Here is a 15,654-nt window from a genome sequence, read left to right on the forward strand (position 1 = left end):
AAAACTCACTAAAAACCTAGCAATAGGAAAAAAGCACCACAGGCAATGTGGAGGAGAGATAAAGGGCAGTCCGGTGGTGCAGTGGTTAGCACCGTTGCCTCACAGCAAGGAGGGCCTAGGTTTGAACTTGACCGGGGGGGGGGGGGGGGGGGGGTTCCCAGGCTTCCTACCACACCATAGAATACATGCATGCTGGGTACTTACTCCTGCCATTGCCCTTGACCAAGGCACTGGCATTAGAACTGGATTTGGTGCACTGGTCCTATTAAGATGGGTTAAATTCAGAAGACATATTCATGCAAACATGTACTTGGCAAATAAAGAGATTCTAATGATATTTCTACGACTCTGTCCGGGTGTATTGTAGGAGCTGGATGTGTGCTGTGGTTACGTCTGAACAGAGCCTGACTTTTACATGCAGTCCTGCTCCTGCCTCAGACACAGGTTTAACCAGCAACAGCTCCATGTATGTCCATGTTGATATTTCGGTCTCTCTCTCAGGTTCACCTCCCACCATGGAGAGAGGTCTGGGTCTTGTATATATTCATGTGGCCACAGCCACAGAACACCATTTAAATGTAGCCCGTTCATGGACATGGACACCCCCCTCGGCCTGGGGATTAAGAGCAGGATGTCTCAACACGTTTACTGTGACCTTTTCCACTATTTGGGGTTCTTGCTCTGAAGCAGTTTTGCGGGTACAAATTGCCTTAAGTGGGTTAGAGTGGGGAGGAGCTTAATGAAAGTAGAGGCATTGAGACTCATGTGGGTTTGCTGTAGCCTGAGGGTTCAGGCTGGGACAGACAGACAGACAGACAGACAGACAGACAGACAGACAGACAGACAGACAGACAGACAGACAGACAGACAGACAGACAGACAGAGCATCAGACTCACAGGCAGGCAGGCAGACAGAACATCAGACAGACAGGCAGGCAGACAGAACATCAGACAGACAGGCAGGCAGACAGAACATCAGACAGACAGGCAGGCAGACAGAACATCAGACAGACAGGCAGGCAGACAGAACATCAGACAGACAGGCAGGCAGACAGAACATCAGACAGACAGGCAGGCAGACAGACAGGTTAGAGTGGGGAGGAGCTTAATGAAAGTAGAGGCATTGAGACTCATGTGGGTTTGCTGTAGCCTGAGGGTTGAGGCTGGGACAGACAGACAGACAGACAGACAGACAGACAGACAGACAGACAGACAGACAGACAGACAGACAGACAGACAGACAGGCAGACAGACAGGCAGGCAGACAGACAGACAGACAGACAGACAGACAGACAGACAGACAGACAGACAGACAGACAGGCAGACAGAGCATCAGACTCACAGACAAACAGGCAGGCAGGCAGACAGAACATCAGACAGACAGGCAGGCAGACAGAACATCAGACAGACAGGCAGGCAGACAGAACATCAGACAGACAGGCAGGCAGACAGACAGGTTAGAGTGGGGAGGAGCTTAATGAAAGTAGAGGCATTGAGACTCATGTGGGTTTGCTGTAGCCTGAGGGTTGAGGCTGGGACAGACAGACAGACAGACAGACAGACAGACAGGCAGACAGACAGAACATCAGACTGACAGACTGGCAGGCAGGCAGGCATACTGACAATCAGACTGACAGGCAGGTACACAGGCAGATGGACTGAACTTACTGTAGGCAGCCACGGCAGTCAGACAGAACCAGACTAAATCTGGCAGCTATTATGGACAGGAGGGTAGCGGAGGGAGGGGCAGATAGACTGTAAGGTACGCAGACAGACAGCTGAACACATGTCAGACAGACAGACAAAATCCAGAGGACAGCAGAAGGACAGACAGACAGACAGACAGACAGACAGACAGACAGACAGACAGACAGACAGACAGACAGACAGACTGAAGGCAGTGGAGCGGACACATGTCTACCACAGCTGGCTGACTGACTGACTGTAGTGGGCTGGGGGGGCCACGGTGATGTAACACATTCTACTGCTGCTGACACTTCCTCCCAGCGCCCAGCTGGATTTCTGCACGCATCCTCATATAATATCGCTATTCATGCACGGGTCGTGTGTGACTGAAGGCATGGGGTGCACTCAGTTCCACGTCTGTCTCCATTTTCTCGCTCTCTCATTCTCTCTCTGTCTCCCTCTCGACTTCACACTTCACCTCTGCTTCTTTCTGTCCATCCCCTAGTTTGTCTCTCATCTGAAGGTGTTGTGTGTAAATACCCCATCTCTCTCTCTCTGTGTTTCTCCCTCCCTCTCTCTCTCTCTCTCTCTCTCTCTGTGTGTTTCTCCCTCCCTCTCTCTCTCTCTATCTCTAGCTCTCTCTCTCTCCATATATCTAGTTATCTCTGTCTGTCTCCTCTTCTCTCTCTATTTATCTATGTTTCTCTCTCTCTCTCCCTCTCTCTCCCCTTGTATAGTCATTTATACCTATGGTCTGTATCTCTTATGGATTGGGAGTCTCTCCTCTCTCTGTAATTTTTCTAATGGTTATCCGTCAGCTAAGGTCAAACCAGGATTGTACTGTGTGGCCAGCCAGCCTGGCTACCCTCATCTGCTTGGCTTGCAGAGGCTGGTGGTGATAAAGGACTTAAGACTTTATTGGGTAAAGGCTGCACTAAATTACTTTGAAGTAAGTCAAGAGTGGGTGGCTAGACTTCAAGGATTAATAGTTAATTGGTTTTTTTGGGCTGTCCGTCCTCGACTAAAGAAGAGATGATTAGTCGACTAATAGTCATAGGACTTTGTGACTTCATTAGTTGATTCAATAGACAAATCTGTAAAATTGTGTTCAGGAAATAACTCGTTGCATTCGATGGCGATAAAGCATAATAATCATTGATGATCGACCAATTCACAGTACTACAGTATCACAAACCCATGTTTGTCAGAGGGAAGCAACAGTTGTGATTGGAGGATCAAGAAAAGAATACAGGGTTTGAGATAGGTTGATTAAATGACTAATCGACTAAAATGGGCACCCGTATTGGTTTGGTGGATAGTTGGTGTGATTGAGTGTGCGCTGAGTATAGTTTGTCAGTACTGTTTATGAAGCATGCATTATCTGTCCGGTAACTAACATATTAGTTGTAGGGCCTATATACTGGGGAGGATAAAGGGGGGTTCTTCTTCTTCCTCCCTATATCCTCCCCAGCGCTCCCCAACTCACCTACCCCCCCCCCCCAGCTCCCCAACTCACCCCCCCCCTAGCTCCCCAACTCACCTAAAACCACCCCCCCAACTCACCCCCCCCCCTCCTAGCTCCCCAACTCACCTAAAACCACCCCCCCAACTCACCCCCCCCCCCCTCCTAGCTCCCCAACTCACCTAAAACCACCACCCCAACTCACCCCCCCCTCCTAGCTCCCCAACTCACCTAACCCCCCCCTAGCTCCCCAACTCACCCAAACCCCCCCCCCCCCCCCCCCCCCCCAGCTCCCCAACTCATGGGCTCTTTGGACGATACTAGGCCTGTATCACTCCTGGAGTCGTCCAGCATAACTCTTGACCTATTTGTATTTTGATTCTCTGTTTAAGCTAAATAAACCGGTGTTAACTAAGTCGATATTTGACTGAATACAGCCTTGACCCGGCTAAATTCCTCCACAATACTCTCTCTGTGTCTGCTGTCGGTTCCTCCCTACCTTGACGTTCCTTCCCTCTTCTCCGTTCCTCCATCCAGAACTTGAACCAGAACCCACGCACCCTGCTGCCCAAGTTCTTTGGCCTCTACTGCGTCCAGTCGGGGGGCAAGAACATCCGCGTGGTGGTGATGAACAACGTGCTGCCCCGCGTGGTGCGCATGCACCTCAAATTCGACCTGAAGGGCTCCACCTACAAGAGGCGTGCCTCCAAGAAGGAGAGGGAGAAGGCCAGGCCCACCTTCAAAGACCTGGACTTCATGCAGGACCTGACGGAAGGCCTGATGCTGGACCAGGACACGCACACCGCCCTGGTCAAGACTCTCCAGAGGGACTGCCTGGTAGGACAAAATATCATAGAATACTAGAATAAAGTATGTATAAATAAATATAGTAAAAAAGAAAAATTAAACTATATATTTTTGACTGATATTGCCATTGCAATATCACCTGCGATATCATTTTGTGAATACAAGGCATATCCTTGTCTCATAACTCACTTGCTCATGTGTGCGTTTGTGTGTCTGTGAGAGAGAGAGAGAGAGAGAGAGAGAGAGAGAGAGAGAGAGAGAGATACACTGAGAGAGGGAGAGATAGAGAGGGTGAGAAAACTGTGCGTGGGAGAAAACGCTCTCAGTCCTATATGCAGGCCACGCTACTGTATACAGGGGACATATTATGTAAAATGTGTTTTGTCTAGTCTCTGTTTGGACTTGTCTGAAGGCACTGGAGGCATAATAACATGTGCTCCTTGTCGTTTGGTCAGGGTTTGAAGTCTTCAGATTAACAAGCCTAAACAAGTTGTGCAAATCTACACACAAGCAATGAATTAGCTTTGATCAATCAATTAACTGTGCTTTCTGGAACCAGGAACACTGCTTACTTTTGGGTGTGGGGTAGCCAGACAGGAAAGGAAATAATTAATAGAAAATGTTGGGTGTTCTGCAGTCAGTTTTTTTTTCATTAGACTAGTTTCTTTGCAAAACAAAATGTAATAAACGTGTTCCATAGATTCAAGAAAGTCATATCAAATAGTTGAAAAGATACATAATAGGTTCCCTTTAAAGTCTAGTTTTGATTCCATATTACCTATTTAAAGGAGCTGTTCCTTGTAAACCTCCTACTGATGACCAGTCTCCTCATTATATACAATTTAGAGGATCGTAGGAGACATGTCTACTAGAAGCTTCTCATTCATATTCACACACTAATACACACTCTCTGATTGTGTGTATTACAAAGAATTCTTATAGGAAATTCCCATGATGCAGCCTTTGATACAGATAGCATGTTCTTTAATATTGCAATATCAATAGAAAATGTGAAAAGCGTCAGCAGGAATGAGACAATTGTTTTGGCTAGTAGCCCAGTGGGGGAATGCAGCATCTATCTCTACGAACATCGTCTTGTAGGCAAAACTCTGCTTCCGAGAACAAACCACATGTACATCCTTGGGGGAGCAAGTCCACGGACAGGTCGCTGGATGTCTCATGAAACCACTGTTCCTGGAGCAGTGGCCCCCGGAGTCTCTCCCCAATTGACCTATTTCAAGCCCTGCCCTCTTTTCTTGATCCCCCTCGGACAAACAGAGTTTGCAAAACAAACGGTTGTGATTGGAGGATCAAGAAAAGAGGGCGGTTTTTGAGATTGTTCAATTGATGTAAGATAAGATAAGATAATCCTTTATTGATCCCCTAGGGGAAATTCAGGTGTCAGAGCAGCATGGGGGGGGGGGGGGGGGGTACAGGGTGGGGGATGCATAGATTCACAGTACAGTACAATATAGTAATATAAAATATAATAATAATAATAAAGTAATATAAAAAGTTATAATTAAACTAAAGTAATATAAAATATAAAATAATAATATAAAACTACAAACACAAGATAGACCAGTGTTATGAAGTCTCTAGTGCAAAGAATCAAGATAGAACCAAGTTAGTCGTTGATGTGAGTCTCTAGTTCTCATGTTCCGAGTTGAGACAGTGATAACTCTGGCAGCAGAACCGGCCGTTCCAGTCGCCAGAGCCCTTTATTGTAGAGCCGTATGTACGCGTCGTATAGTCTTGGAAGCAGAGTTTTGCCTCCAAAATCCTTTTTTAAATAATAATAACATGGGCGGCTGGGTGGCGTAGCGGAGATTGCGCTTGTCACCAATGCAAGCATTGCCTTCGACTTGGGCCGGCCGTCATACTGGCTCATTTGGCAGAGTCAGCGGGTGGAAGTCGATGGGTGGGGATTGGACGTTGTGGACAGCGACTCCTACAGGTCGGTTGGGTGACACCTGCACAGCAGAGACAGGAAGTATCGATGGGGCAGCGTGAGCCTCCCACGCGTTACTCCTCGCCACTGATAGTCCGCGCTGTCTGGTGAAAAGATGCGACAGGCTGCCTCCTCGTGTACCGGAGGGGACACGTGATGCAAGGCTTCTATCCTCACTACAACCGACCAGTGGGAGGCATAGTCTAGCAACGTTCAAGACAGGGGAGGGGAGAATTGGCGATACGAAATTGGGATGGGAGAAAAATAGAAAAATAAGGAGAAAAAGTTGATACAAAAAAAGAATAACTGGGTTTGTCTCATTCCCTTTGTGTCAACTTATCAAATTTGAATATCAGACTGCAGTCACAATTCCAAGGAACTACATTTGAGGAGAAAAAGTAGATAAAAAAATTATTATAATAATAACGTTTACAAACGGTAAAAGGGTCTATAATCTGTCCATTAGCTGTTATTGTGAGGGCCAGGACTTAATTTCCTCAATGGTCATAGGATTTTGTTCACTAATCAAATGCTCAATTCAACCAACAAACCTTTTCAACTCTAGTGGCGTGCTGCGTATTATGAATATTACTATGGTACCAGAGACAGGCTGGTGAATATTACTGTGGCACCAGAGACAGGCTGATCAAAAAACTAAAAACTAATCAACTAAGGTAACTAATCAAATATGGGAAAGGCACCAACAGGGAAGAGTGAGTGGAAGTGTCATTGTAAAAATGAACTAGATGCAAATAATACAGAGGTGAGAGAAAGAGAGAGAGAGAGAGAGAGAGAGAGAGAGAGGTCAGGGGATGGCCAAACGTAGGAATAAAAGCAGGAGATACACTGTATCCTGATAAAAAAAAAAGAGGATGAGCGAGGAGATGGATGGAGGCAGGAGGGGGAGGGAGGGAGGGATGGAGGTAGAGAACCAGCTATTTATGAGAGTGCTCAGCACCCTCAGGGGTCCCTCTATAAATTAGACCGTCTTTGTTATGAGCAACCAGTGAAACATGGTGTCTGGTGTGCAGTTGTACGGCCTCTCCTTGTCTCATAACTCACTTGCTCATGTGTGCGTTTGTTGTGTGTCTGAGAGAGACAGACAGACAGACAGACAGACAGACAACATGTGTTCTTCACGCTACGCTCTCAGTCCTATATGCAGGCCACGCTACTGTATACAGTCCAAGTATATTTGTGTGTCTACTCAGCTAGCCATATCACTGAAGAAGGACATAGTTCCGAAACATGTCTGTTTCCAATTCAGGCTGCCATTAAAACTATTGAGAGTGCTGGTCCGGCTGCGTGTACCTGTTCCGCAACAGTAAGTGACTTCCGGGGTAGGCCTGATTGGCCCCGACAGGCACGTGACGCGGCAAACTCAGGACGCGCAACGAGGCTGCTGAGAGCTGTCGCGCGGAAATAGGCTGTCTATTGCCATTCTCTAACACAAACTCTAACCTTAACCAGCTCCTTAACAGCGCCTAAACTTAACCGTTCTAACCTTAACCAACTCCGAAACAATGCCTAACCTTAACCTTAACCTTAACCATGCCTAACCTTAACCATAGAAAGAATATTGCCATTCTCTAAGACAAACTCTAACCTTAACCAGCTCCTTAACAGCGCCTAAACTTAACCGTTCTAACCTTAACCAACTCCGAAACAATGCCTAACCTTAACCTTAACCTTAACCATGCCTAACCTTAACCGGCAAAAGAATACACGTTAAAAAAAAAATCACGTAAAAAAAAAAAGATTTGATGGGATTCGAACTCACCAACAACGGACCGCAGGATCGCAGGACCGCTGCTCTGCCAGGTGAGCTATAGCGCCGAATGAGAGTCATGGCGTATTTGGACTGTTACGTAATTCCGTAAGCTCTGCCGCTCGGCTCCGCGGAGCGTGCCGCGCGGCAGAGAAAGTTGCGCGTCACGTGCCTGTCGGGGCCAATCAGGCCTACCCCGGAAGTCACTTACTGTTGCGGAACAGTTACACGCGGTCCGGCTATCCTGCTTTTGTTATATTCTACTCTGCACCTGCAAGAAGAACTGCAAGTGCAGACATGTGTCTCGCTGTGTATACGTCCATCTGTCTTTCTTTCCTATGAGACCAGGCTCTTCCCTTGATACAGTAGGAGGGCTTAGAGGGAGCAACACAGGGGATACAGTTCTGGCAGGATTTGGTCCCAGGAGGTCTATACGCCAGAGGTGGTTGTAGCATCTTAACCTACTAGCATCTCTAGTACTAGCATCTCGGCACGTGTAGGCGGCACGGTGGTGTAGTGGTTAACTCTGTCGCCTCACAGCAAGAAGGTCCAGGGTTCGATTCCCACTTGGGGACCAGGTTTCCGCGTTGCCAGGTATCTCCCAGGCCTTTCTGTGTGGAGTTTGCATGTTCTCCCCGTGCTCGCAAGAGTTTCCCCTCCCGATAAGATAAACCCAATGGAAAAACATGCACAACAGATCGCTAACGGACGACGGGATGGGTCAAGCGCAGAGACTCAATTTCATCGGCGACCCAAAAAATTGCATGTGTGTGTTCCTGTGTGTGCCGCCCATGTGTGTGTCACTGCATAATAAATAAAGACTTCTTCAAAAAGTCCAGTTTATTATATATATTATATCTCTCACCAGACATCTATGTTTTCTATGTACTTTACTCTGCATGAATTCATCTCCATCTAAAGACAGTTGTGTTTTGTTGATGTCCTTATCAGCCAGCCAGCTGTCCTCCGAGAGAGACAAGACCACAATGCTCACATAATCTCTGTATGAATGAATTATTATTATTAATTGTTAAAAAGGGGTGCAGATACAGTAGATGCATTTCATCAATTAATAATTTCCTAATTTCATCAAAACTTCACAAGAAATGATTACATGAAATCGCATACTTTTTCCAGTAAGTATCCCCCCACCCAATCACCCCTGCTCCCCAATTCCACGCCACCCTGAATACCCCCCAGGCTAATAACAAAAGTAAATTATAAAATTGAGGATCAGTAGAACTATACCCAACAGCAGATCACCCAAATACCAACCACCGCCCCACATGAGCAGCAGACAGCCGTGCACGTATTCCCGGTGCAAGAACGGCGACATCAGAACAAGCCACAACGCAGCAAAAAACCCAAAAGCACATCCAGCCCCTGCAACCCCATGGCAGCCTCCCTTAATGTTCCACTAAGAAATATCTTGTATATTTATTCCCACTCTTCAGCCTCCCTTCAGTGTACTCCATCTATCCCTAAACATCTCTAGACGGTCATTACCTTGTACCAATAGCCCCTCTATTATGCTGTGATTCCTTACCTGCCTTTTGAATATCTCCATCTGCAATTCATTAATAAATTGTGCTTTTTTTCTTTTTCCCAAAAGAATAACGGAACGTAAAACAAATGCGTCCACATTTTTATAGGATTCTATCACATTTTCATAACAATAGCACCCTGCACCGTTTTCATTGAGGTTTCTTACAAATTAACGATGCTCTATGTTGTCCTTTATATGCCGATTATCATTAGAATCTTAAATTGTACCATATGTCCCCCTTTAGACAACATACCAGCGCACTTTTGTTAAGATAATTAGTTTACCATTCGCGGTCGCTATACCGATGTCGCAGTAATAGTTTACCGCTGTTCAGATCACGTCGAAGAATATAGACACATCCCAGTGACCTGCGACCTGTGCTAACGCTCTTGGGAAATGCAGTGTTGTAGTTTTCAACATTTTCACCTTTTAATTTTAAACCAATGCTGCCATCTACTGACAACAGAAAGTATTGTCTAATCGTCACCTTGAGAGCCACTTCCGTATACAGCGTCGCCCCAAACCCATTCTAGAGATTCCCACTTTTTACTGGGAGTGGGGCGTGGCCGTATTTGGTCCCAGACAATAAGAGTGGCTGCAATTGGTCACCGTGACGTTAATCATATTTACAAAAGTACGGTTATATTCCTTTAAATCACCCAACAATACAGTCTGTATATCAATATAACAACTGATATTGCAATTCGATAACCAGTTTTGCACACCATTCCAAATACATGTTTTACTTACTAAAAGTAGATCAGACTGAGGGACAAGCAGGCAGATATTCATCCTCACAGGATTCTAAGTCACTGTAGCCTCACAGCTAGAAGGTCCAGGGTTCGATTCCTTTAAATGACAGACGGTCCGTTATTAACACAAATGCTCACAAAATAAACACAAAACACAGGTACAGTTTGCATGATGAACACAGTTTACAAAAGGAAGTAGAGCTGTCCCCGAAGCCTGTTTTTGGGCTTCGAACTTCGTCAGGGTTTTTCGAACGGACGTTCGAACCTTCGTTTAAAAAAATAAATAAACTAAATTCTCAATTTGAATAAAGTGATTAATCTGATTAAATTAGTCATTTTTCTTTTTTTAAATCAACTTTCTTTAATGAATATAACTCAGCAGTTTTAATACTAGTATAATATTAGTGTAGCCTAATCTTTATCTGCAACTGTGAAGAAAAACCCCATTGGTTTAAACAGAATGAATAGACACTTAAAAAAAAGAAATTAGATTATATATAATTATATAACGAAGGTACGAACGTTTGGGCTCAGGCCTAAAAGGAAGGGGAACAATATTTCTATTACATGTGCCAAAATAAATATGTGTGTTCTTCTCTAACAACAACGTATCTGTATGTATAATGTATGTACAGTATATATATAATATGTCTTTAATGTGTCTCCTCCAGGTGCTGGAGAGCTTTAAGATCATGGACTACAGCCTGCTGCTGGGGGTCCACAACATGGACCAGGCGGAGAGGGAGCAGCAGATGGAAGGCTCCCAGGGAGGCAGCGACCAGAAGAGGCCGGTGGCCCAGCAGAAAGCCCTCTACTCCACCGCCATGGAGTCCATCCAGGGGGGAGCCGCCTGCGGGGAGTCCATCGATACAGACGACACGTGAGTTTGGAGAAAAAGAGAGAGAGAGTGTGTGTGTCTCTCTCTGTCTGGGTGTGTGTGCGTGTGTCTGTTTGTCTGTTTGTCTGTTTGCATACAGTATGTGTGTTGTGGCAATTCCAGGTGTAGGGGTTGCAGAATAAAACAACAGAGTTGTGTTTCCCAAAATAATAGTTTATTTTTATTTTCAAACCAAATAAAACATTTCACTGTTCTCCTTACTCTCACTGACTTCAACTTATACTCCGACTGTCTGCCGGGTGACTTCTCCGCTTACCGGTCTGTCTCCTCGTCCCTGAGCGTGTGTCCTTGGCCCTTATTTGCTCACTCTCCTCAACACGCGCATTGCGTCGTGATTGGCTAGCTGGTCTTGATGGCCTTCTAGCGGTAGGTGCGCCTGGAAGTAGACGCCCAAATATGGGCAGAGCCTTGGGCCGTTACGTAGCGCCCTTCGATCACTAAGCTCAGTGGTGGCTTGGGGTTGCCACAGTGTGGATACGCTTTTCCTCATGCTGATGAGGTATAATCTGTGTGTGCTCAAACTCAGAGGGCGGAATCCACAAAGAATGGATTGTGTGAAGCTAATTGCACCCGCTCCGTCTTTGCAAGCTATCTACTAAAAGACATTGCGCGGATGATACCAGTGTTGACACGCCCATTATTTTTCCTGATCTTCTCGCGGGAGTCGCGGAGCATTCTGCACTCCTGACAGCAGCGCTGTTGGCAGATATCAGTCCGGATTTCATTGTTTTCCGCGGGACCATTATGCATATTCTTAAATTGACTGGCGCGTTGCACCGAATACCACGGTACTCTGTTGCATGTGACGTTTTCCCAGAGAAGACTGCTTTGTGAGCGGCTCTACTACGCTCGCACACAAACAAAGGAGGAAGCGGACAGATCGGACCGGCATTGATTCTGCTCACAATATGCCAAAGCGAAAATGTACATTACAGATGAACTGCAGAGAAAATTCCCAATTTACCGTCCCGGTCGAGACAAATGGGATGCGGAGTGCAATGCGTGCTAAGCTTGACCATATGTTTCTGTGTCTAATAAAGGTGCTGGAGATCTCAAAGCTCACAGAAAAACATTAAACATTAAAGCTGGCGAAGCGAGAGTTTGATGGCAAAGTTGACCGAATTGATTGAAGTATGCAACTATACAGAGAGATAAAGAAAATAATTTTTAACTATTTTGATGCCTCAAAATTATATTTAGGTTTGATTTATGATGATATAAGATGCTTATGATACAATCATTCTAAGGATTACGTGTGTAATAAATTAGTTTTGTACACTAATTGCAAGTTATGCATATCTTTGTCAGGTTACTGTTTTATAATTTACATTACATTGAAAAGATACAAAGATATATTTTTGAAAGATGGATTTTCTAATACAGAAGAGGTATTATTTAGATTAGAACATTAATTCATATTTTCTTTGTATTTATTTTGTCCAGTAAGACTTGAAAATAGCTTTATTAAGTTGTAAAGCCATGGCCTATATTCGATTTCATAATTATATTCTATTCTATTGGGCAACTCATTGACCGCCGGAGGTCGCTGTGGGCGTATGGCAGTTTGTGCCAGCGCTTTGTTCAATGGAGAGAATGCTGTGTTTGCGAGTGCTAAAACTATATTAAATATTATAGCTATGGATCTAATAACGTTGTCGATTGTCAGTGAGTTTCTTCTGGTCAACATGCAAAGAACAGATAATTTTTTCATCCATACATTTCCGTTTTATACCGTGGTGAATATGAGTATAGTTCGAGTGATTCTGAGTAATCCCAGGAAAAGACGCGAAAACAGCCCTTTAGTTAAATTCACTTATCACGTTGCCATTTTTCGCCTGATTATCGAATCATCCTGAAATCAACGCTAGATTATCGTTATTATGTTTCCTCATGCACGCATGAAAGGGGGTTTGGAACGGGGCGCCCATCCGTGCTGTGATGTGACCAACGGGATACAGCACACACATTCCACACAGACAGCTTCGATCGCGGGAAAAAAGAATATCGGATCAACGCAAGATTCGATATATACTGTTCTTACCTTGTATCTGGTGTACTGCAAAAAGAATAATCCAATTATCTGATCGCCATTCCAAATACTGGTCGCTGTAGTCTGTCCCACGTTATCCAGAATTGCACATGGACGGGCGGGCGGATGAACTCGTCGAGGCATCCGTGGTGACCGCTTGTCTTGCCGGAGTATTTAGACCCCGCCCGCACGCTGCAGCTCGGCAGAGAAAACAAACTACATCGTTTCAAATGGAGTGCAATAGCGGCCGCAAGGCGTTAGGCGGCGGTATTGACCGTCTGCGAGCTCAGATACATTCAGAACAGCATGCACAAGGTGCCTCGATGGATTATGAATGGCAATAGCGAATAAAATAAATAATGATCGTTGGCGCTCAACAATTGGCGGGCTAACACGAGTTAACTCGTTGTTTGGCGCAGAAAGGGTTAACTTAGTTCATATTTCATTTTATATTACACTACCCCTTTATTGTGATTATAACCTAAGCCTGTATAATAATAAATAATAATATAATAATAATATATAATAATATAATAATAATAATAAATTGACATTCCCTAATAGATAGTGTGTACTAAATGAAAATGTATGTGTCTGATAAAGAGATAGGGATATACGTGGATGAAAAGGTATGGGTCTGATATGGATATATTATTAGAAGATTGTATAATTGGTTGATATGAACATAGATAATGTATGTAAAAGCTAAATAGTATATTATGCTGTATTGTATTATGAATTAATTATGAGTAGGTATTGTTGTATTGTATTATGAATTGATTAGGAGTATGTATTGTTGTATTGTATTATAAATTTGATTAGGAGTATTTATTGTTGTTTTTATTGTCTGTATGCCATGTGAATGTTGTGAGTGTATAAAGTCTGCACTGTATTCTACGTGTTATGGACCCCAGGAAAAATAGCCACAGCACTATTGGATTGAGGCATCTAAAGCGCATCTTTAATAAGCCAAATGTGCACTCGATCACACAGAGCGTTCTGATGTGAGCCCGGTTGTATGCTGCATTGCTGCCTCTCCCACGTTCGTTGGGTTATGCACAGGAGTCATCAGCCATGGCTGGAGTTGGTATCCGCCGTCACCTATGATACAAAAGCGCATACTTTTTCCTACATTTGCAATGAATATTATATTACAGCACAAACATTTTCTGAAAAAGACTTTCTAACCCAGTAATTAGGTATTGCCATCCATGGCTTGCATCGTTTGGTATAGACTGCTGTTCCGAAATATGTAGCTTTCGGAACAGCACTGACCCAGGGAACTTGGCAACCACATTAGTAATTAAATTACTGGCATTACACACCACCTGGATATTGATGGAATAGGTATGTTTCCTATTTCGAAAAACGTGCTCATTTTCGCCGGGTGGTACAATTGCAATGTGAGTGTAGTCAATCGCGCCCACGACATTGGGGAAGCAGTGTTAAAGTGTTACGACAGTGTTAAAAAAAATAAAACAGCTTTGTCATTTATAATTGTACTATATTCTATTGTACTATATTTAATTTAGTTTATATCCCATTTAATTGTTGCTTATATATATATAAAAATAACAAACAGACACAACTTTCAAACTAAAGTGGGAAACCAACTCGGAATAAATAAATAGAGTTCTGTATCGCTAGTGGCTTAGCTTGGCATCGCCTTCTGCACTATCTCGCGTACGTGCACGCGTACTGAATAAACCACAAATGTACCTCTAATACCAGTATTAGTCTGACCACACCCCTCATCAGCTTACCTTCATAAGCAGGTGTGTGGTCACCTGCTCTCCTCCTTCTCGCTTTCACCACAAGGAAGAGGTGCCTCGGTAGATCCCCACACTTGACACCATGATGGAAGAAATTGGATTAGGAACAGCTTGGGAAACAAGGATACGTTGACATCATATCTTTATTTTCTCTCTCACTATTTTCGAGAAAATACGGCGATATTGTCTTCGTACTGGAGTGTCTAGAAGATGATGATCATTCTACAAACCCTCCACCGGTTTTCGTATTGGGAGCACGCCGCTGCATGCTTCTCAACTGCAGTTCCTTGCTGTGTTTGTTGGGGTGAAACCTGTCAGGCCACAGCTGAACTGTCGGACATGCCGCTGTTGTGAGGAGCGGTGCGTTCCAGGTTGGGTGAGTAGTGTTTGCTGGCGGGCTCCACTTGTCTGTTAGTGCTATGGGGGCTACTAGACGAAGTTTATGGAAACCGGCCCCAGGCTAGGGTCCTTTGTTTAGCCGTCTAGGCGACAGAAGGCCTTGGTCTGGCGACCATTATAGTTTTAACTAGTGGGCCGCGACCATTGACACTGGTGATCCCTGTGTGTTCTGGACGAGTGGATTCTCTCTGTCACCGTGTTAAGACCCCATCTTTCATATCCAAATGAGAGTATTCCTTCACGAGGGGATATGTGCATGTAATGTGCGATAGCGGCAGATTCATGTTCAAAGTCAGCTATACAGGCCAGTTGGTACTGTGCTGATTCCGCCGGACGTGTTATTGTCACCGTTGTGAAGCGGTGTTGACGTCTTGTTTTCCCTTTTCTCTTAAAAAGTGAGGAGGGTTCAGAACGGCGGCCTGTCTGGGTGAGTGTTATGTCATTGTTTACATGTTCATAGCTTACGGTTAGCCGGTCGGTGGCCTGGCGCGGGGTGGCTTGGCTTCTCGCGCGCCGCCGGGAGCTCGCTCCTGATCGCGTGTGTCGTAGATCGGCGTCTCGCGAGCGGAAGCGATAGCACCCGA

The 15,654-nt window shown here is 44.8% G+C and overlaps 1 protein-coding gene across 1 annotated transcript in view; it reads left to right on the plus strand.

The window, feature by feature from the left end:
• Positions 1 to 15,654, plus strand: part of pip5k1ca (phosphatidylinositol-4-phosphate 5-kinase, type I, gamma a) — a 161,833-nt gene that overhangs the window by 87,096 nt on the left and 59,083 nt on the right. The window contains 2 exon segments of the mRNA XM_084308908.1: positions 3,686 to 3,985; positions 10,644 to 10,852. Coding sequence (XP_084165034.1) covers positions 3,686 to 3,985; positions 10,644 to 10,852 — 509 coding nt within the window.

Source organism: Notolepis coatsorum (assembly GCF_963971535.1).
Source record: "Notolepis coatsorum genome assembly, chromosome: 2".
In the NCBI taxonomy this organism is placed as follows: domain Eukaryota; kingdom Metazoa; phylum Chordata; class Actinopteri; order Aulopiformes; family Paralepididae; genus Notolepis; species Notolepis coatsorum.